This window comes from Betta splendens, chromosome 15 (assembly GCF_900634795.4).
Source record: "Betta splendens chromosome 15, fBetSpl5.4, whole genome shotgun sequence".
Taxonomy (NCBI): Eukaryota; Metazoa; Chordata; class Actinopteri; order Anabantiformes; family Osphronemidae; genus Betta; species Betta splendens.
In genome coordinates, this window is record NC_040895.2 from 9131430 (window position 1) to 9154902 (window position 23473).

The 23473-nt window shown below is 43.0% G+C and overlaps 2 protein-coding genes across 4 annotated transcripts in view; both read right to left on the reverse strand.

Annotated features, from left to right (window-relative positions):
• The window catches only part of itga9 (integrin, alpha 9), a 32551-nt gene extending 29651 nt beyond the window's left edge, over positions 1 to 2900 (reverse strand). Inside the window, exons 1-4 of the mRNA XM_029175304.3 lie at positions 2470 to 2900; positions 2067 to 2194; positions 1266 to 1372; positions 27 to 150 (exon numbers count right to left, since the gene is read on the reverse strand). Of these exons, the coding sequence (XP_029031137.1) occupies positions 27 to 150; positions 1266 to 1372; positions 2067 to 2194; positions 2470 to 2657 (547 nt within the window). The 5' untranslated portion in view covers positions 2658 to 2900. The remainder of the gene's footprint in view (positions 1 to 26; positions 151 to 1265; positions 1373 to 2066; positions 2195 to 2469) is intronic.
• A 759-nt stretch (positions 2901 to 3659) lies between these two features.
• On the reverse strand, positions 3660 to 21623 carry golga4 (golgin A4). 3 transcript variants are annotated; one of them, XM_029175215.3, is made up of 25 exons: positions 21409 to 21623; positions 20776 to 20853; positions 19727 to 19828; positions 18006 to 18074; positions 17575 to 17904; positions 17382 to 17429; positions 17196 to 17252; positions 17012 to 17110; positions 16632 to 16782; positions 16347 to 16537; positions 15099 to 15182; positions 14590 to 14737; positions 14324 to 14502; positions 13809 to 13904; positions 13561 to 13716; positions 9537 to 13288; positions 9304 to 9425; positions 8851 to 8981; positions 7980 to 8066; positions 6970 to 6996; positions 6798 to 6866; positions 6381 to 6456; positions 5165 to 5262; positions 4346 to 4432; positions 3660 to 4272 (listed from the first exon to the last, which is right to left on the reverse strand). In XM_029175215.3, exons 1-25 carry the CDS (start codon positions 21481 to 21483, stop codon positions 4258 to 4260), a joined length of 6327 nt encoding a protein of 2108 aa, XP_029031048.1. In that variant the 5' UTR covers positions 21484 to 21623; the 3' UTR covers positions 3660 to 4257. The 3 variants fall into 3 exon arrangements, with proteins under 3 accessions (XP_029031048.1, XP_029031045.1, XP_029031049.1); XM_029175212.3 differs by having other exon boundaries at positions 13809 to 13907; XM_029175216.3 differs by lacking the exon at positions 19727 to 19828 and having other exon boundaries at positions 13809 to 13907; positions 21409 to 21622.
• Positions 21624 to 23473: the final 1850 nt, after the last annotated feature.

Below are 23473 nucleotides of genomic sequence, written 5' to 3' on the forward strand. Positions count from 1 at the left end.
GGGTGTGATGCGAGTGGCTGCCGTACCTTCGTAACAGGGAATGAGGGGCTTGGTCCGGCCTTGGAGCGTCGGCGGGATGATGGAGCAGTAGCCGTGCGGAAGGATGTGCTCCGAGTTGTAGTAGACGTTCTTCCAGCGGTGAGCGCAGGCCTGCGGGACGAGAGGAAGTCACTCAGGCCCCGCCTCTGCGGCCGTCAGGCGGGGAATTACAGCCCCCGACCATAAACGCCACGGTCTGTGGTGTGAAATTGGTGCTCTCCAGCACAGCGACATTTCAAAGGTTTTAACAGTTCTAATTTCAAATAACAGCGACTCTGGGCTTCACAGGCAACGGGGAGAAGCCAAACGTTCAGACGTTAAAGACCTGGATCCGAACAACAGAAAAGGGGATCAAACTCTGGTTGATCGATCGTGCTGCCGCTGACAAATTGAGCGCATTCCTTAAAGTGGCTGGGAGCGATTCGCAAAACAATATTTGGCTGTAGTGTTTTTCCATATTAAACCCCTTCTGCAGATGGGCAGGCGAACGGGGCGATAGAGACTTGATTAGCAGCGCTGCACCGCTTAAATGTGGTAATGATTTCCCCCCCTGGGGGTGTGTGTGTGTGTGTGTGTGTGGGGGGGGGTGTGTGTGTGTGTGTGGGGGCTCCTGTGGCTCTGGGGACAGTTCTGGAAGCCTCCGCGCAGACAGAGTCCACTTAATGTCGCCTCGCACAGCTCCACTCGCTCCACCAGGCTGCAGTGAGTTAATACGAGAGGCCACGCAGAGCATGAGATGCTACGCCGGCGCTTTGAAAGGCAATAGTAGCAATATCAGCATTAGCTTAGAGTAGAACCATATGCTGTGAAAAAAGACAGATCAATGGGCCGACGCCGAGGAAGGAAAGCGCCTTCGGGCAGCAGCCGACGAGCTCTGCGGAGCGTGTGCCGTTGTCATGTTAAAAAGGCCCACTGGTCCCAAACGAGGCCTCCGCGGAGCTCAAAGCGCGGGTGAAATCGCACATCTGCCGGGCAGCCGCCGCGCGGGGCGGCGAGGTCGCTCGCTCAGAGAGAGAGGATCGAACGGGGACGCGTGGTCCCCAGAGCCGCCTGAACGGAGCGGGTTGGAACCACGCACGGGCCCCAATGAGCGGCGCCCGAGAACTCAGCGGGGGCCCAAAACACCCCCGGCGCCACTAAAAGCTGCTCATGTGACATGCGCGCCCTCAGGGTTGTTCACCTGTGTACGGACACGTAATGATTTGCCGCGGGACCTTCGGACTCACCAGCACTCTGCCGTCGGCGCTGTTCTGGCGGGCCAGGCTCACCCCCATCCACTCGTCATCCCGGTCGCCCTGGCACGTCTTCCCACACGACTCTCGAGGCTTGTTTCCTGACAGACAATGAGAGCAGTTTGCGGACGGTGACTCATGAGGACGGAGGATGTCTTGGGGCGAGTAGCCGGTTAATCGTTAGCCACCGTCAGCATTGTGAGCGCCAGGACTGATTGTTTTCTTTCTGCTGAATGTGCAAAAGGCGAACGGTACACACATTACTGTAATATTCATTGTTTCATACTAGTTTTTGCCTTTACACAACCCTGAAGAATCAAATCCATTATTTGACATCTATTAAGCAGTTGTTGCAGCTGTTTGCTGCTCCACTTGGCACCAAGCAAGATATGATCAGTGATTGTGAGGCTTTATTTTGGTGGGTGAGACACTGACTCAGGCTTCTGCCCGGCACAACTTGACCACAAGAACAGAACCAGACTCGAGAGGTTGCTCGGAAAATATTAGACCAAGCGTAAATCATATTTATCAAAAACATTTATGGCTCTCCGCACACAGAACCCTCTTGTCTCCTGCGCGTCTCCGTGTGGCAGGTTCGGAACCAAAAGGAACAACTGTGGCACTGTTTAAAGCAGAATAAGGCCGCATTATTCTGATAAAACGAACCAGATGCTGGAGGGGAGCTCGTGCGGAGAGCGGACGCGGAAAGCTGCGGGAACGGGCGGCTCGCGCGGACCGCACCGCGTTCAGGGCGCAGCGGGCGCGCGTGCCGCTCCAATGACCCGCGTGACTGACCTCTTCCCAGGTCCATCTCCGTGCAGCGGCGCTCCGGGTTGCTGTGCACGCGACACTTGTACACGGCTCCGGGGGAGTGGACGGAGCTGCTGTAGGTCGAGTTGGCCCTCGGGGCGCCGACTATTACCCTGCAGACACGAGGAGAGAGGTGTACAGAGTGTGCGCGTGCATGTGCGCGCGGCATCTGTTTCCCAGCAGCCTTTGAATAAATGAGAACAATCTATCGCCAAGAGCGACTTACAGTATAGTAGAAACAGAACTGTCTTTTCATGAGGAATGCTGTGTGTTTATTACTGGGTCTGACTGTATCACGGGTTTTGATTCATAAGTCCAAAATCATTGCGCCACGGCATCAGTTACATTATTAACATCATTTCTAGGAACAGTACAACACGGGACTCACCAGCGTGTGTTGTCATGATAATGCTCCAGCACAGAATAGCCGAAAAAACTAGAGTTTGGTCCGCGGAACACCAACGGGTGTTCTAAGTCTATGTTGTAAGAATATGCCACTGAAATAGAGAGACAGGCGTAAAAAATATTGTGTACTCCCATGTTTCGTCTACGAAGAGGAGCCATCCCTTTGCGCATCACGCGTAATTACGCGGTTAAAATGTCCAAAAAGCAAAAAAAAGAAAAAGTTAGCTCTTCAGTAGTCAAAGTTGCAAAACTTTTAGAAAACTATTCTTCTGGTGCTTTGTCCTGGTCCAGCACGGCAAACAGGCTGTGATGGCATGAGGAAAGGCGTGAGGAGGGAACTTAACGGTCCGGTAAATAACTGTGCGTCAGCTTCTCTCCATTCTGTGTCAGTCTGTGGCCGTTGTTGCTCGCAGACTCCTAGTACAGGCGAACAGCGCTGTCAAGTTAGCGACGTGCGGACACAACAGCATCGAACGTATGAGACGCTTCACTCAAAGTAAAAGCATGAAGGCTTCAGAAGCTCAGGGGAGGTTTTAATTTGAAAAGCCATACCGGAAGCCGGGGATCATTCAGACCCACTGACTCTGCTAACGCGGCCGCGGAGGGACGAGAAAGGTTTTGAGGAGCAAAGCGTCACATTTCACGCAGGGGCTCTGGGGGGTTAATTCACCAAAACGGAGAACGGGGGCGCACTGCTGCCACCTAACGTTATAAGCCACAATAAACAGGAACACAAAAACGATTGGACAGTTTATTAACGCAAAACTATAAAAATAAAAGGAGAAATTAGAAAATATATTCCTTTTTTAAAATTGGACAGTTTAGTAATTGTCTTTTATATATTTAATTTGTTGAATGTGCAATATTTTTTGTGGTTTTGTCTTTGTGTCCTCAGAGGAATTTTGGATGCTCCTCATGTGATGAACAACAATATAGATTTAATTACAGAAGAAATAAGTAGAGGTCAAGCAAAGGTTACTTGTGATAGATGGCTGCCACCTATAGGATCTTTAAAAGCCAGATTTGTTTTGACAGTCTACATTCCACATCTCTGTAAACAGGACGTTATCCCACTGTATCCTCTGTGTGACAGCCCAAACAATGCACGGCTCTGTGATAAGACAACGCATTTACCACGCAAGACGCCGTCTAACAAACGAGTGACAAAAGCTGTTCTGCAAATATGATTTAATTTTAATCTGAAAAGTCATATATTCCCTTATGGTAGAGTTTTAATTAGAATAGTACAATTTACAGTCTTGTGTTTTGGGGTTTTCTATGTCAGTAACAAAATATAAAGCATAGAAAAGCAGTGTTAAACAAGGCGCAGAGGCCATTACCTTAATGTGGTGTGACTGCACAGTTAAAGGGTCATTAACAGTTTTACATAGGAAGTGATTCAGACAACAACAACAACAACATAACACCTAAACCTAAATCAAGTGACCGTTTAAGTCAGTATGTGATAATGATATCATTTATTGCACAAGCCAATCTGTATAAACACAACCTAAAAATAAAACTAAAAGATATAAAACAAAAGGAATTTCAAATTAAAACTGTATTTATGGAAGATTTGTGTTTATATAGCACACATTCGGCACCGCACACACCACTCTTATGCCCCAAGTGTGTGCACACATCCATAAACACACGCACGCATTTATACACTTAAAATGACACAAAACGCAGAGAGAAGGACTTGATAAAATACATGTCTTCTCCTTCAGCAGCAGATTTCCATCCGGGTTTTCCAACTGTATTCAGATTCTCATCGTAACCAAGTCTGAAGAGAGAATACATGTTAAGTACGATGATGCTGCAGTTACAAACAAAACGGAGTTCGCTCAGACACTTACAATTGCTTTTGAATCCTCTTTGTCCAAAACCTTCTGAACTTGGTCTGGAGGAAACTTGAGCATGGAAGTAATCACTTTGGCCATTGTCTGTTCACGTAGAGCATACAACAAATAGATCAATTAAAAAAATTGAACATTTTAACCTCAAAAATATTTTTTCTTTTCATTGTTCAAAACAACAGATTCACTCTCATATCTCTTATCGTTGAATGCTATGATGAAGCTTATTCTGAAACAATTAAACTTCAACACTAAAAAAAAAAAAAAAAAAAAAAAAGATCATTATCAGCATAATCAATTCCAGGCCTATCTGCCAGGGTGCATGCGTCTCCCCATAAACACAGGGGATAATCAGAAACAGGGCTGCTGTGGAGGCAACCTAACTGCTCGACCAACACTAAACAGAGCCTGAAAGTCTTTAAATGGCAATTTTACATCATGCAAGGCGTATGTGCCAGTGGGCCGGCTGGGGGACATCCTCCACGCAGGGGAGGTCTGCCATGTTGCCATAAAGACCGACTGTTTGCTGAGGAGCTGGGAAAATCCCGCTGAGTTTAGGACCATGTCAACCACACTTTTAATTAGGGAGATCTCTGTCAATTTTGCTTAACAAGACTGGACACAACATGAATTTTATGTGACTCCCTTAGTTTGAGTGGTGATGTAATGACTCACAGAAACCTGGAATCAATGCAGTGTTAGTTTGGAATTGTACATACTCATTGTAAAACATGATATATTTTTGTTAAGTATGGATCAAAATTGTAGATTTATGCAAAAAGCAGCAGAAATTTAATCATTTAAGAACAAAGAACATACTTTTGTTTCCCGTCCCATCATGTATTCAAATAGCACCTTCCTCAGGTACTCCGTCTCCGTAGCTTCTGAGAGAGCATCGCTGCTGTTGAATCCAGAATCTGTAAGGACCATAAAGACAAACACATGTAAGCAGCAACTAAAATCTTAAAGGCTCAGCATGGACACTTTAATAGCAGGAGTTTAAGAATGAACATGTTATTCTGTGCCCAAAGCTACACCATTACCCCATGACAACCTATGAATGGGAAACTATTACATCTTGCATAGGGGTAGTAAAGCCTTTATGACTGTTTGTGCAAGTGAAATATGCCCATCAGGTCATCAGGTCGCATCCACTTGCTTTGTGCAGATCTGGAATAATCATTCAGAGGGCACCAAATGCTGCTGCCCAGACGGGCTTGTAAAAGGAAACATCTCTTTGATCCTAGGTCGTGTTGTCCTAATTCGGCTCATTATCACTCCACAAACATTCATAATGAACAGAAGATATAATCAATAATATTGTGAGTGCTATAGTCCGAAGTGCAAGTATTGCGTGAGCTCTACTGCGTGTACTAGAGGTGGTGGATTTGAGGTATGTGTGCACTTGAGAGTCCTGTGTGGGAAACATTACGACCACAATCTGCAAAACACATTAAATCCAAGAATGGCTTCTTCACCGGCTCCCTCCTGACAGACACCAGCAGGGAAGGTGTGTGTGTGTGTGTGTGTGTGTGTGTGTGTGTGTGTGTGTGTGTGTGTGTGTGTGTGTGTGTGTGTGTGTGTGTGTGTGTGTGTGTGTGTGTGTGTGTGTGTGTGTGTGTGCGTCACTTTTCTGTGTCCGCCTACACAGGTTCACCACGCTTCTCTGAAAAGCGCAGCAGAGCTTCCTTCCAAAAGGAAGAAACTTGAGTGTTTCTCTATATTGATGAACTGAACTGAAACTGAATTGCATGTCTGTATCTCTATGTCCTGTTTTCTTTTAACATCACAACCAACCACTGAGTCTGGTTCTGCTGGTTCTGTCTTCCGTTAAAGTTTTTCCTCTCCACAGTTGCCTAGTGATTGCTCAAATGGGGTTTTCCATATGACTCTACATAGTTGTAATACTGTGTCCCATAATGTTTTAGGCTTCACATTGAGAATCTCTCTCCTCATTACTGGTGCAGTATTCTTTACTGTTGGCGTGTTTTTAACTTAAATTCTCCAAAAAGGTGATTAAGGATGTTAACATTACCTTTAAAAGTGCTCCCAAGATGAGTTACAACAGTGCCCCGCTGAAAAAATTTAATCTTGTCCTCAAGTGAGTGAATCTAAAGTGGGGAAAACACACAAGCAGGCACAGATTAGCTTCCGACCACCAAAGGTTAATTCTATAAATTAGCTTAATTGTTGTATGGGAGTCAAACACTCTCTTCCCAGAGGAAGCTTGTGAGGATGACGCTATGAGTGAGAAGAACAGTGGGAGGCACTGGTCTGAACTGGTTTATAGGGTTAAACCAAATGTAAGCAGATGTGCTGTGTGATAAAGTTGATTCAGCAGGAGAGAGGTAGCTGCACACGCTGGAGGCCACACAGTCCTGGGAATACACTGCATGGGACCATGAGTGTTCACTTGTCCCTGCAAAGAGCACATTCAGGGCCAGGAACTCACCCGCTCCACAAACTCCTGCTCCTTGAGCCGAGCAGAGCTTAGCAAGGTCGTCTTCTCAGCAAGTTGAGCCTACGTTGGAAGACGCAGGGAATATGAAAGGCATTAGTGAAGTATGTGTAACAGTTTTATTACATGGATAAAATGATTAAATTAAATGAACCAGCGATCCTACCTGTAGTTCTTCTGTACTCATCTGTGCCTGTATAAATAAGAAATAAGCAAGTAAGTGTATTGTGTATATTTTAGAAGATGCAAAGTATATGTAATAATGGTAAAATAATATATAAATGGATTTAACCTGTCTTTACAGACAGCTACAGTACACTGTCCAAATGAATAATGGATCAAGAGGTCTGTAATAAGGAAAGCCTTCAACAAGTATAAACCCATACAATCCACCCATAAAGTTATTACCTCACCAGGGAAAAATGCAGCAGAATGAGAAGCTTATTCATGGGTGTTTGTGTGTAAAAGTAGAAGACTCACTATGTGGGTCCGCATTGTAACTCAGCACCTGGGTAAAGCGTCTCCCCAGACTACTTTATGTCCAATGTGGCCCTGTGCCATTGTGTACATCACACACGCAAGTATTGCTGTAATATAAATGTTGGACCTAAAATCACCTCGTGTGATGATAATTGAGAACAGAGACTTTAGCTGGCTGCACCGCTTGCTGTAGTTCCCTGAGAACTTTCTTCTGGGATCGAAAGCAGCAAGCGCAGCGCTTCGGAGAGCAGCCTCGTCAGTGCAGCGTTAGACTGACCAGTACGAGACGAGCAATGTCCCTGAGATTCTAGACTCATTCAATCGTGAGGCAGGAGAAAAGGAAATATAACCAATAGCTGCTGCTGGAAGTCCTTTAAAAGGTTTTATTGACGTGGCCTCGTGGCACTGACACAAAAATGTGCCTGGATTAGGCCGTCCTTCAACTAGTAATGCTTCCATTAGAGTACAACCTTCCCCCAGAAGGACACTGAGGAGCTGAAAGGAGGCTGCTATTGTTAGTCCATGGAGCCATGATTGATTGAGTGAGCTACGGCTTTTGGAGAATGGATACAATTTAATCCAAAAATTTAGCTGACTGTTCATGTGCAGACGCGTCCGACAAACCAACCAGCTGTGACGTCTCTCACAGGTGCTGGATGACCTGGTCATTAGGAGGAGAAGGCCACACATTTGTACCTCAGACACGCCGTGGGTCCTCGCTTGAAGCTCCTCCAGTTCCTTCTGAACCTGCCACACTCTGTCTCCCATCTCCTCCTCTCGACTCTGGGGGAAAAGGAATGAGCAAGACAGCGGCTAAGTCATCGTCGTCATCATCATCATCATCATCATCATCATCATCATCATCATCATCATCATCATCATCATCATCATCAGTTAAAGCTTTCTGTAATGTGTTGGTAGGTTTCAGGGAAAGGGGCCAGGTAATTTCCTTTTGGAATTTATGCAGTTCTTTGAATCTTGAATAATTTCCTGTGGCTGATCTCTGCATCATAATTCAAATATGTTGGACAGTCTGATCACTGCCTGGTCAGACCTCGTACCCTTGATTATGCAGAACGTGAGACTATTATTGAATTATTATTCATCCATCCATTATTCCACTAAAAGGGCTCCGATCATTGACACCAGTTCTTTAAAAAGTATGCGTTAAATCCAGATAAAAGGGGAGACGGTAGGCTGAAACTGAAAAAGGCAGCAAGAGGCAAAGGACAGATGATGAGTTGACAGATAAACTGGTAACTTGGTCATCGTAGAGCAGTTCAATTACATGTTTAAACGAGCTAAAGGATAGATGAATGGTTTAAATACAAATATCATTGAATAAATACAATTCCGGGACCTTTATTTATTGACTCGTTTCCCAGTCTCATGAAGGGTCCTTGAGTTCATCTACGGGGCCTGTGGGGCATGTTTCTAAAAATGTGGGGAACCGCAGCTTCACTCTAGAGGAACGTTTCTGCCAACTAGTGGAGTGATTACTTCCAAATGTTAGGTGGAATTCATCTCTTTTACATCTTAAACCAATAAACTTTTTTTTTTATCTTACCTCTATAACCTGTTCATATTTCTGAACGGTCCTTTGCAGGTCTTCCTCCTTCTGGGCAATCGCCTTCTTCAGCTCACTGGTCTCATCACGATGGCTGCTGATGAGCTCCTCTTCAACACACTGGGCTTTTGCTGCATTGAGAAGAAGAAAGATGCAAAGCGTTCACGTACTCTATGTAACATGCTTTAATAATGGGGGGAACAAGATGCACTGTGTAATAGTCATTACATGATTCCACTCGGTGTCCAGTTTAAAACATGCTTAATGTTTCCATGGAGATATTACACCCAGATGCTGTATTGTTTATTACAGTCAGTCATAGTTACTTTGATTTTTGCCTTAAACATAAATAGTGATATTTTGAAACTTCAGTCTAGAAGTATTAGAATCTTGTCTTCTCACCCTTTGAGACAACTGCAAATGTCACTTTAATTTGTCAGTGGGGATTCTCACCAATGGTCTCCTTCACTGCAGTGTCAAGCTCCTTCTCTTTCAGGGCCATTTGTGTGTTGACCTCCCTCATTAACTGTTTGATTGCAGAATTGTGCTTCATTTCCACATCTTCCAACTCCAATCTATCAGACGATAAAATGTAAAACGATTTTAGGACATTGCAAAATGTGTTTAGATTCACAGCCAAAGGACTGGACATAGAATAACGCAGGCTTGTTTTGCCATGAACTTACTTCAGCTTTTGCTCATACTCCTCTAGCAACTGCTTCTTGGTGTAGTCCAGGTCCTGTTCGTGCTCCTTCCTCAGGGAGCGCATGTCCTTCTGTAGCCGCGTGAAGTCTTTCTGGATCTTCTCCTTCTCGTTCTTCGTTTGACTCAGTTTGCTCTTGAGCGACTCCAGAGGATCGTCGTCCAGCTCTTGCACTGGCGCATGGTTTTCCATCATGTTTTTACTTTCCTGCACGCTGCTACGTTCCACCATCACCTCAGTCTGATTTTGGACCTGCTCCAGAACCGCCACATGTTGACTGAGCTGGGCGTCCTTTTCTTTTATTTCTTCCTTTAGACAACTTATTTCTGCAAGAAGCTTCTCTTTCTCCTGTTCTGCTTCTCTTAGACTCTCCTTTATTTTATTTGCTAGTGACTCGGCTTCTTTGAGCTCTGACTGCTGCGCTGCCTCTCTCTGAAAACATAACTGCTTCTCTTCGTACATGTTTTTCAGTTCCTCCAAAGACTTCTCTTTGTCCAGCTTCTCGTTGCTCAGTATCTGCTCAAGTTGTTTCTCCTGCTCTTCTTTGAGCTTGACCAGAGTTTCTTCAAGTGTTTTTGCTTTTTCTTCTAATGTTTCTATGTGCTTTTTGCCTGATGTTTCATTGCTCTGTGTTTCCTCCAAGCTTGTCTGAAGAGCCTTGATGGTCACCTCTCTTTCCTCAAGCTGTGATGTTAGCTGTTTTTTAATCTGGCTGATTTTCTGCTCAGCTTTCTTCTTCAGCTCCGACACTTTCCGAGCGCTCTCCGCAGAAAACCTCTCCTCACTCGCCTTCAGACTCTCCTCCTTGCTCTTGATAAGCTCATCTTTCATTCTTTCGAAATCCTCCCTTTGAGTTTCGAGCTCATGCTTACACTTCTGGTGGTCTTGCTCGAGGGAGCGCAGTTTTTCCACCATGTCTCGCTCCACGTTAGCGCTCTGTGTGCAGTGCACCTGGCTCTGCTGCAGCTGCTCGACGAGCTCTTTCTTCTCAATCTCCTTGATGATATGCTGCTGCTTGAGATCAGCTGTGAGCTGCTCACACTCGTTTGTCTTTAAGGCCAACTGCTCCTGAAGCTCACTAAGTCGAAGGCCGCAACTCTCCAGCTCTGAGGTGAGTCCACTGACCTTCTGCTCTTTCTCACTCAACACTTGGTCCATCTCAGACTTGCTGATGGATTGATTGTCAATACTAGTCGCCAGCCTCTGCAGAGCTTCATTCTTTTCTGAGATCTCTCGCTCCAGCTCCTCGAGCCTGGTCTGGAGAGACGTGATCGTGTTGTCATTCTGTGCGACCTGTGCTTCATACTCGGACAGGCTGCTCCTGAGAGCATCTGCCTGCTCTGATGTAGACATCCTCTCCCGCTCTAATGTCCTAACTCGCTCCTCCATTTCAGCACGAGCCTGTGTCTCCTCCTCATAGTGCTGCTTCAGCTGATTTATGGCTTCCTCCTTCTCTTTTATGCTACTTGCTAGCTGATTTTTCAAGTCACTGACGGTGCTTTCCAGGTGGCTGATATGTGACTCATTTGCTTTTATACTTTCTGATATGACTCTGTTTGCATCACTCAGCTCCTGAATTCGTTGAACTTTGTCTCTGATGGACTGAGAATGATCCTTCTCCTCATGTGTTAAGGCTTTGATATGCTCCACATGAGCATTTACCTGAGCTTTCATCTGTTCTAGTGAAATGCATAGATGGTTGTTCTCCTCCTTTTGCAGGTGGAGATTGTTCTCTAAAGTGCAAATATGGTCTGCTTTAGAAAGAAAAATATCTTTGAGCTGTTCTACCTTTTTCTCACTGTAGGAAAGTTTGTCCCTCAGTTCTTTCACTCTACATTCAACTCTTTGACAGAGTTCCCCGGATTCACACTCCACTTTAGACTGAACCTCCTTACAGTAATTCTCCATTTGGCTGATGATCACTATCAATTTCTGCTCAAACTCTGTGTCCTTGGCTTGTAACTGAAGGGCAGTTTCCTCAAATTTACTCTGCAGGTCTTCACTTTCCTTACAACTGGAACTTTCCAGGGCTTTAAGCTGCTTCTCCCTTTCTTCCAACTGCAGTGACAAAGTCTTCAGCATCTCTCTACTCTCTTCCTCTGCCGTATTAAGCTTGTCTTGGAGGCTGTTTCTCTCATTCAGAGCCTGGCTAAGGTTCCTCTCCACTGAATCCAGCTGCTCTTTGAGCAACGCTTCACCCTGAGACAAAGTTTCCAGCTTCACTGCTGCTTCATTAAGCTCTTCTTGTAGCTTCTGTACTGTGGTCTCTCGAATTGCAAGGTCCTCCTTTAAAGACTTCATTTCAGACAGCACTTGCTCATTCTCCTCTCTGCTACGGCTGAGTTGCTGAGATATTTCCTCTAGTTCCTGGGCCTTCTCCTGTAATACTTGGGACTGTTTCTCCAGTAACTCCTCCTCCTGTTGCCCAAACTTCTCTTTCCAACGACACTCCATCCCATCTATTTCACGTTTATGGCTTTCATGCAGCTTCTCTACTTCCTCCTTATGGTTGACCTGCAGCTCTGCCATTGCGCTGCTTAGGCCTTGGGAACTCTTTTGGGCCATCTCAAGAATCTTCTCTTGGACTTGTTGCTCTTTCTGCTGTAGCTCAGCCTCCTTCTTTGCAAGCTCTTTCTTCATGGTCTCCTCATTCTGCTGAAGCTTTTTCTTGAAATTCTCCTGCATTTCTTTGGCTTTCTGTTTGAACTTTTCCATTTTTGTTTCTTGTGTTTTCAGCTTAGCTTCCATCTCAGTTAGGCTTTTTATCTTCTTCTCACGGGCAGCTTTTTCATCATCCAGCTGTTTCTTAAGGCGTGTTTCTTCTTCCTGCTTTGTGTTCAGTTCTGCAGCAAATGCTTTCTCCTGCTCTGAGAGTTTCTGTATGGTTTCTTGTAACCGGTTGTCCAGTTCTTGAAGCAGTTTCTCTTTTTGTTGACAATCATGATTTGCTACTTCCAACTGACCCGTCAAATTCGATACATCTTTCTTGGACTGATTAAGATCCTCAGAGAGCCGAGTTAACTGTGCATTAGACTCCTTTAACCTGCTGTTTTCTAGCTGGTATTGTGATAAATTCTGCTGCAGCGCCTCCAGTTCTCTGACCTTGACATGCGATTCCTCATCTAACGTTTTTTCTCTAAGGATGTACTGTTCAATTTCCTTTTGCTTTTCCTTCAGCACAATGTTAAGTGCATTAAGCTCCTCCTTAAGCATTTTCTCCATACCTCCAAATGACTGCTTATTCTTTTGTTTGATACTTTCAAGCTCTGCTTTGTGCTTTGCCAAGTGATCTTGGAACCTCTTCTCATGTTCCTGTTGAAATGAACCAAGAGCATCTTCAGCTGCCACCAACCTATCCTCTAAAAGCTCTTTACTTTTCAAAGCTTCAACTAGTTCAGAGGAAGCTGCCTCCAGCTCTGCCTGCTTTGCATCTAGTTTCTCCATTGTTTTCTGGTTCATTTCAGCAACATGTGTTTGCAGCTGCAGCTCTTTATCTTTCAGAACACTTTCCAATTCAACCCTGTGTTTTTCCTTGAGTTCCTCAACAACAGTAACATGTTGCTGAGTAAGACTGCTCTTGTGCTTTTCCAGCTCCTCCTGGTGTCTTTCCGCCAATGCAGACATTTGCTCCTTGTGTTTGTCCTTCAGTTCATTCAGCTGACTGGAAAGTTCACTGGACAGACTTGATCCGTCTTGTGAGATCTTCTCCAGAGAGCTCTCCAGTTCCAATATTCTCTGGAATCATAGGCATTCAGGTTTTTTAGTTTGTTTTATGAGACAGTTTATTCACAGTTGCGATACCTGACTTTTTTCTCATTTTCTCTTATTCCGCTTCATAATAACACATTCAACAGACCTCTTTGTGCTTATGTTTACAGGTAAACTAGAGTTTGTCAAACACATGAACAGTAGACCTGAACTGTATTTTTATTTAGTTTACTTTGAAATGAAGTAAGATGCATGTCTCATTTTTAATTAGTGGTTCAACATGAACCAAACAAACTCACAGTTCTTGCAGTTTCCAGGTCCACTCGCATCTCTTTAACCTGGTTATCAGCTTCTGTCCTCAGAGCAGTCTTCTGTAATTCAGCATCCTCCAGAGCCAGAGAGGACTGCTGTTCTTGGTCCTTGGTTAACTGAGCAAACTCCTCTCTGCATTGCTCCTAGGCAGCAGAAAATTGATTCGTTTTAGTTTTTGTTGTGACATTATTTCTGCCTTTAAAAGAAATAAAGAGTAACAAGACTGAAACCTTACAACAGCTTTGTTGATTCTGTCAGTTATTTCTGCCTCTTTAGCAGCTAAAGTTTCACTGTGGAGTTTTTCCAAATTGGCCACCGTTTCCTCTGACGACTTCTAACAGAAATTGAAATAAGTAAAAAACATAAATAATTGCATAAGTTGTACTTCTAAGACATTTTTCAATTCAAAGAAATTGAATTCAATTCAGTTCATATATATATATATATATATATATATATATATATAATATATATATATATATATATATATATATATATATATATATATATATATATATATATATATATATATATATATATATAAAGTTCATATATATATATATATATATATATATATTTATTTTTTTTTTTTTGTTTTGTTTTTTTTTTTTGTGGGTAGCCCTGGCAATTTCACTACTTTGCAACTAGTAAAAATTAAAACAAGCAACAGCACAAAGACACTTCCTAGGAAATACCAGTAACTCTAAAATGTGAGTAGCTCAAATTATTCTGCAGATGTCACTTTCTGACCTTCATGATCGTGACAACCTCCTGTTTGACTCTTGTTAGTTCTTGCTGCAGAGTCTTCCTCTCTTCCTCACTGGCCCTTTCAACATCTTTTACTTGCTCCTCCAGCTGAACCTGCATCTGCTTTCTGGCCTCCTCTGCCCTCTGGGCAACACCCAATGCTTTTTCAAGTTCTTCAAATGCTTTGAAAAGAAAGAAATGTCATCTTATCATCCTGTTCAAAGAAATAATATTTTCATTTAAAAGATACAGGGGTGAATTCCACTTACCTGATTTTTCACCCTTTTCTTTCTGTTCTTGTAATTCTTCCTTCTGGGCAGTGGCCTGTTGGAGCCTGGAGCGTAGCTGTGCAATCTCTTCTTCTTTTATTTCCAGTGTTTCATGCATCTGGCGCTTTGTCTCTGCAATAACCATTCCCTGAAAGTGGGCAACCCAAAGAAAGAAAATCAACCTTTTCCATTTTTCCTATTTACCATATGTTATGGATCTCCATGGGAAGTTGTACCACGACTAACACTAGGCCACCCCTTTCACCCCAGCTGAAACTCCACGTTTGTAACTGTTTAAATGCTTTCAGCATTCCTACCACAGCTCTCATGAGCTGGTGCTCATCCTGCAGAGTTGAGGTCAAAGTTTAACAGAACCAATACGGGCTTCAAGGTGACTGACGTTTTTACTTTGTGAAAGAGTGAAAAAACATGTCTGGTCTTCACAGACAACTGAATTTGCAGGAAGTTAGAGCAAGATGTGACTAAAGCATAAAGACGTGATCACCCACCTTGTCCTGCTCCAGTTGTTCAATGAGATTCTTGGCATCACGGAGCTGAGTGATTAACTTGGTCTTTTCTGTTGTATGCAGCTCCTATAATCATAGAGCATTTGACAAAATTACAGATTAGAAAGTTTGTATAACTATGTCCTGCACTCATATCCTGTATATGCTTTGGTTTGTCAACTTCAAAACGAGATCTTTTCTTCACCACACAAGATCACAAATGTCTCGCCCACAAGACAAATAACCTGACGGAGTACACAAACCCAGCTAAACCCACAAGTGGACCCAAGGAAGAGCCCAGTTTATCAGCAGAACTATGTAGTAGCTATGTTTCTCTGGATTGATAATTTTTATTGTTTTAATCTACATCTGTGCCAAATGTATCAGGGTGTTCAAAACTTAAAATGGATGATTTGACAGTGAATAAAGAAAAAACTATGTACGCCATAAAATCACCCAGACAGTAAACAGTAAAATCCAAAAAACCCCTGCTGATGTCCTGAAATTGCAGGCAAATGGGGCAGTGGTGATTTGAGAGAGATTTATATGCAGCAGAGGATGAGCACAGCTTAGCCCGGCCATTCCAGGATGCTTTCACGCTGCTCAAGAGGGCAAACACTTGTTAACCTCTGCCTTTCCTGACACGGGAAAGGCCCTTTTCCCAAAGAGAATGCAGATTCAACACAAAAATGATGGTATTCATTATAGGGAGGCCAGTCAGTTAACATTGAATCAGAGAAGCTGTGTGTAGCAACAAACCTTTTGTTATCAGACGCTGCACAACTTCAGAGCAGCTATGGGCAAGCAAAACAAGCCGATCATACCACTAAAGCAAAATATTTTGAAATCAGTGAAAAAGGAAAACTGTACAGTCAGTGTCACGCTGACACGACGTGAACCCTAGTCTGGGAGCTGAGCCAGAGAATTTGGATGTTCAGACTTGGAAAGCCACAGCAATTCTGTTTTGAGATAATACAGTCACACTATCACTGGAGCATAAAAAACTCTGGCTGACATCTAGCAGGACATTAATTACCCTAAACAAGCTGCACAGTCATGTACAGCATGTCAGCTCCGCTCCATTTTAACAACCACGATTCATAATTACACTTTACAACCAGATCAATTTCTTGTACATGAATGTCACCTAGACATGATCTGGATCGACCCTACTAGTAAAATGATGATTTATATACATCATGAGTTACATGACAGAACCTAATATGATACAGCCTACTCTGATAGCAGCACCTTCATCTTCTCCAGCTCCTGCAGTCTCTCCTGCAGCTGCTCCTGCAGAGTTTCATTCTCGCTGCCCAGCTGGGCGCTCCGCTCCTTGTGTGTACGCATCACGTCTTTGCACTTCTGCAGCAGATTTTCCTGTCTCTTCACTCTCTTCTGCAGAGCCTCCATAACTTTGGTTGGGTCACTGTTGCCCTCTCCTGCCCAGAAGATAAAATGCACCGGTTAAAAAAAGAAAAATCGAACACAGGTGAAATAGCTCTATTTTATTTGGACATAAAAAAGGATGCTTACCCTCAGCACTTTCAGGCTCCGCTCTTTGTTCTTTAGAAGGACTTTGTGGAAGAGAAGCAGAATCTACAGCATCGTCAGACTGAGGAGCCTCACCTTCAGAAAGAAGTGCACCGTCAGTTACTCCCTTAACTCGTTTCTTCAACAAAGCAACCTGGGGAAAAAGAAAACAAAAAAACCCATTAGTGAAATAAACTGTTTTGAGATTAATTCTATAGTAAATTGGACATATGTGAAATTATGCAGATGAAGAGATCAAAGAGGATATTGAAGACTATTTATATGATTTTAATAAAGACAATAGATTATACAGAGAAGCTTACTACCTTGTCTGTAATGAAGTTACCTAGTAAATCAGTCTTATACTGTGTCATTACACTCACTTGTGTTTGGAGAACAGTGATCATTTGGTCTTTCTCCTCTAATGCAGCATCAAACTCATCCTGAAGGTGTTTCTTGGCCTGCTGGTCCATTTGAAGCTCCTATAGATCATTCAATATGTTTACTTAGAAAAAAACAAAGCAACTGTCCTAGAGAAACAACAACATTCAACCCATATGGCTGTACCTCCCGCAGCTCCCCTATCCTGCGGAGAGCTTTATCTTGACTCTGACTGAGAATGGCCTGCAGGGAACAGAAATGACAATTCCATGAATTCAGAATAGTATGTCTGCATTGTCCTCTAGGCTTTGCTTTTATGTGAAAGGCCTTTGGGGAATTCTGTCATATCATAAAACACTAAAAAAGAATTACCTGTGTTTTTTCTTTATCTCGATGCACTGTTCGGTAGGCAGTAACCAGCTGCATGACAAAAACGTGAGATTACAACAGAATCAAGAGTAACTTGCTATACTTATACATTTGTACTAATAGGTGCAATACTCTATTTATGTTGACAAATATAACTATTTAACCTTCTATGCCTCTTTCCTCTTGTAAGTCTCACCTCTGAGTACTTTCCTCTGTACTTCCCAAGGCTCGTCTCCACTTTAAGCAGACGGTGCAACAGCTGTTCTTTTGAGAGAGATTCGGCACTTCCCGGCTGCTCCTCAGCCTCGCTTTCAATATCTGACGGGGGATCGTATGTTGGGGCCCCTGGGGACTCATTTTCTCCTAAAGTTGTTAGAGAGTCGCGGGATGAGCTTCTGACAAGGTTTTCTTTGGAGGGAGAGCGGAAAAGGTTTTCTGCCCGACTGGCACCACTGCGAATCAATGACTCCATTGAGGGAACCTTTAATTGCAGTTTCTGGGCAAATGACTGTGTCTCCTCTCGCTGCTAATATGTTCAGAAAAAAAGCATGAACAAAATATATAATCACACAACAACAATATTCTTATGTGCAAAATAACATCACACAGGTTGGGTAATAAACTTACATAAGGAGAAGCGCCTTCATCACCATTAATGCTACCTCTGGGAGACCTTGCTGGAGCTTTAGATGCACTCTAGAGAAAAAAGACATTATGAGAAAGAAGATTGGTGCCAATGCCACTTGTCCTGGACCAGTTAGTCATCCACACCCAGCATGGCTCTCCCTGATTACTCTGGAGGGAGCAATATTAGTATTGCTGGGAGCAATGCAGGGGCAACGGGTACCCTCATGCAAATTGGAAAGAACAGAGGGGTTATAGACATAAAGGAAGGCATCGCTACTATACAAGAAATGAAAAAGGGTTAAAACTAGACTACACAGAACAGTCATGAGGTCAGAACAAATAGACAGTTAAAGTTAAGTCAGAGAGCTGGTATTTGAATTAATGATGCTTGGCGGTGCCGTTTTTCGCTGTATTACAAGAGCACAAGGACATTACTCATGTAAGTGGACATACAGCAGCTCAGCTGGTTTAGCTGATTTGTTAGAAGCAGGGTCAGAGTAAGCACACGTTCTCCTCTCTTATCCAGCTCTGTGCTACTACTCCATCAGAGTAACTCTGCAAAGACATTTATCTGTTTCTTGTGGAAATTTGCTAAGTCAGAGGGTAATCACTTAAGTTTTCAATTTTCTGAAAAAGTAAAGAATTAACACGACCACTACAGAGTCCATGAAGACACTGCGCCACTGCTACACATGTTGTGACAGTTACTTAAGGAGAACAATTTGAAGGACGCGTACAGTAAAGCTCTGAGTATCCCCATTTCTGTACTACTTGCTCAAATATCAAGTGTTCAATTTGAGTGTGTTTAGAATGTTTTCTGTCACTATCATGTCACAAATCAGGTATCAAAGGGCACAACAGAATGTGATAAACCAGTACTATCTTTTTTTGTGATTAAAAATCTACATTAAAAACATTGTCACATAATACATTACCAATAGACAGCCCACATTTAATTACATAAAACAATAGAAAAAAACAAATTAGGCTTTAAACCTAATCAAGAGTATGAAATTACAAGTTATTTACAATAATCATGTTTAAACAATCAAAGTCTGCTTTAACTGCTTAATTGTAGAACATATGAGATGAATAAGGTAAAGTAAACTGAATTTATCATAAATATTGATAATTATCTTTTCTTCAGTCTTCTTGTTGCCTTTACATTAGAACACATTAATTTTTAAGCTTCACAACGGCATAAAGGTGTTCTGGTGTGTTTGTTTACTTGGAAGAGTTATGACCAATTTTACAGGAGCAGCCTTAAAAGCCTTTACATTTTCCCTAAAAAAGGGGGGAGCAATCCAACAACTCTCCAAATAAACAGACGGGGGTAAGGGACAAATGCCTTCAGGCAACATAACAGGGTATTAAGGATCTAGGCAAGCAAGAATACCTAATGACAAGAGGCAATATTCTTTTATACTGCAACAAATCACAATAACTTAGGATACGATGGGACAATAAACCAACAGACGGCAGAGAGCACACAAGCTTCTATCCCACAATGTAAACCCAGTTAGATGCAGATATAAGATGCCTTCTTGTTGCTAAATCCAAAAGGAAATAGGAGAGAGAGCAGGGAACAAGCTGTCCCTTCATGGGCCACAGTCCTCTACCGATACCTTAAAGGCGCGGTGACGGAAGGAAGGAACGGGGCAAGAGGAGGAGTAGGAGGAGGAAGATGAGGAGGAAGAGGCAGGAAGTGAGGACAAACTCACCACACTGGCTACCTGGGCCGTTTTGGGTTGTTTTGAATGGTCCAGAGCAAAGATAGTATACTCAGAGAGAAAAGCGGGCTCTGCTATCATCCCGGCCAGCACCTGACCCCGTCAGTGCAGTAACGGGACGAAAGGTGGGGAAAGGAGAGGAACACAGAAAGCAATGAGAAAAACAACACCATGATTGTGGAACAGTGTTGAAGGGAGTGTGTAACCAGGTTGTCCAGAAGAGTTTGACCAAGAGAAACAGTTATGTGGAGAGAGGTGAAGAAACAGAGAGAGAGAGAGAGAGAGAGAGAGAGAGAGAGAAAGCAGAATGACAAAGGAAACACACTACGTGACATAGAAACATAAAGTGGGAAAGTGAGGCATGTAATCAAAACCATTTCCTGAGTAACAGTTTCACATCTCTGCACAGTCTTGAATTATCAAAAATCTACATTTACTTCTTTATTTAGCCCTGTGTTACCAGAGATGTCAAAGTGTTCAAAGTTCATGGGGTAAAAAAAAGTGTGATGGTATAAGCCCGCAATAAAATAACATGTAAAGTATAGGAACCTGCGCAAAAGAGGAACTGTCACTGTTCCTGGGACCCAGAGTGCTCAAAAGTCAAATCCTGTTATGAATGAGTAATTAAGTCAGTCAATCAGTATTTTTTCCCCAAACAGCCAGACCTTTGCACTGTATGTGACGTACTGTTGTTCTACCTGTGCCTCTGCCCACTTTTGCTGTTGGAAAATTTTGCAATAACCAGATGAAAAAAAAACAGTGAGGACAATTCATCAATTATTCTAAACTGAACCGTCCTTTAGGTCAATACTTTGGTGTTTAGTCGGCGACAGGTGTAGTAGAGTTGTACTGCAAACAGCCAATAACCTACTCTCAGACCATTAAAGCACTACTTAGGCTTAAAGTAATAAAATTAAAGTAATAGAAAGAGGACAGCTTTAGTTAAAAAAACATAGAACACAAGCTGGGGAGAAGACATGACATCTCAGCAGGCTGTAAGCTCAAACATTCCGACCACCATCGTGTTACAACATGCTCACCTCTCTGTCACTGGGAGTGGGTGTGACATCGTGAGAAAACTGAGGGGTTTGGCTACTGCGCCGTTCACCGAGGCCCATCTGTTAATAGAAGTACACTAAAGTCAATATATAAACACATTTGTTTAAAACGCATCTTGTCAAAGTGCTGTAAGGTTTTCTTTTCTAATTCTAATAAACAGCATCAAGCTCGTGTCAGCGTTTGGCATTGACAGGCTACGTATGAGTCAAAGCCAAGGTTCCAGCTGACAATCACTCGGAGCCCAAGCATGCAGCATAAACTGTCACGCCCTCAGTGTATTCGCGTGGACTATTACACCTCCGAATAGCGTCTCGGTACCGACGCATTTCAATTGGCTGCAGGTTGTTTATCCTACGCGGGACAACGAGATTTACCAGTTACAAGTTGTCCTGAACGCACCTCACTAGCTGCTGCCTGCTAAGTGCTAACCACTGACATAGTGTTAACGCATATAAGACAGCAAAAAGGACAACAAACAAGTGGAGAGAGGAACTTGTTATTAACTTGTGTCAATAAGCATAAAGCATGAAGTGTTATTTCCAGCGAAAAGTCTCAACTGTTCCTTCGCTAGCACGTCACCAGTGTAAATAGTTTAGCTTAGCAGCACAACAAACCTGGGCCTGCTGAGGTGACTGCGCATTCCTCTGCGGAGACTCCTCGTTTATCTTCTGCTTAAGTTTTTTAAACATATTTTAAAACGATGTAGCTAACTTCTGATAAACAGGAGCCGGATAAATGTATTTTGTTTCAGCCTAACATTCAAGCCCTTAGTGTCCCAGACTTCCTTGTTCGTTTCTGATTCCCAGCAGGTGATGGGCCTCTGCGCATGTGCGGCCAACGTGGAAGAAAAGTGAAACGTCACAGTTAAAGGGCCAAACCGTGAGCTTTGGCAACAGCGCCACCTGTGTAGGGAGGCAGACGCCACATTCCTGTTTGAACGTTTTAGTTTTTATGCGTTTATTAGTGGGTTTTTTTTTCTTACATTGCCTACATTACATGCATACAAAAGACAAATCCATCGGAAGAGAGAAAAGCAGTGATTCGCTAGAGGTGTGCTGGGATCTGATGCTGTGCAGTAAACTTGGAGTCAGTGGGTGGTGTGATGCTGGGATGTGTTGGTGACCTTTCCTTTGGTGTGGTGGATCTGGTGCCCATGATTGGCAGGGACCTGATGCTGAGGGGTTATGTGGAACTTGGGAGGTTCTATGGGGTTGGAACATGTACAGGAGCAAGACTGGTGTTCCCTATGGATAGAGATTATCTTTAAGTCTAGTCAGCATCTTATCTGGCAAGCTAAAACAGTGTTATTCAAGACAACACACGTCAAAGACACATTTATTTGTAGGTTCAGGTTCAGTAATTGCATAGAGACTTGGTAGATTTATCTGCTATTCACATTATATTTATAGTGGTGTCATTGTTTTACTCCTGGAATATTGTTTTACACACAATCACAACAATCAGTCATAACATTTAAATGTTGTAAATGTGAATTGCTTTTTACGGTAAAAACAAGCTACTTGCATAACAAAGTGATGGAGGTCTCTGTTTGATCAGTGCATGCCTGGAAATAGTAGGTCTGTATGCTTGCGTTCATCTGAGTCACAATGTCCTTGGGTAATGGAGTGAAAACTGTAACAGACACGCTGACAGAAAAGATCACATTGTGGGCGTGAGGCATGGCTTCAATATGAGGTATTTTCCCTCTGTTGGGATCTGGCCAAGTGCACACTCTGACTCAGACTTTGCTGTCCAGGGAAGAAAGAATACGAGACATGCGCCTATTTTGGGTCCCAAACACATTTGCATAGAGCCTGAAACTATGCTGCCATTTGCATTATTTACCATTAATGCTTAGATTTCAGCAGCGCTGGAGATCTAGGCTATAGAAATACATGCATGAGCAACGGGTGGTTAATGTCAGAGAGATGGAAGCTACCCTACTGTATATCATCTGCTGCATAATAATACACCATTACTGATGGTGATGCTATGTACAGTATGTACACACACTCGAAGGAAAAAAATCAAATAGACTTGGACTGTTGAAGCTTACTCGACATGTAAAGCTGGTGTTTTTATGGCTTTGCAGTGGTCGAGGACATCCCATCCTTTTACACTTTATCAGTGTCTCCTACATTGGCCTGGGAACCAATAGAAAACATTCCCACCATTCCCACTAAGCATTACTGTACCCCCTCTATGTAAATGAATGTATAATATTGCTGCTGTTTAGATAAATGGATAGATAGAAAGATAGAATACCTTTATTGTCCCAACTGTGACCCTTTTCTGGTTTCATGTTCTGTTTTTTGTAGAGTACAACCACTAGATGGAGCCACACATACATTACATCTCAACCACCTTCCATAGCGTTAAGCAGGCTTTGTGTTGAAAAGCAGTTGGAGCTCTGCTGCCTTAATGCACAGGTGTTATCTGAAAGAGGCAGTAATAATTGTCAAGCCTGAAGATGTGGCATTTCCAAACAGCAGTAACTGCAGGTTCAGAGGCCTGTGGTGGATGTGTGATGCATTTTAGTTGTGAGTGTGCATATCTGCATACTGTACTAGTGTGCCCACTTTCAACTATTATATAAATACACAATTATTAAATGAGCCAATAGAAGACAGATGTTCACAGCAGGAATTAATTGAGTCACTGAAAACATGAACAATGACT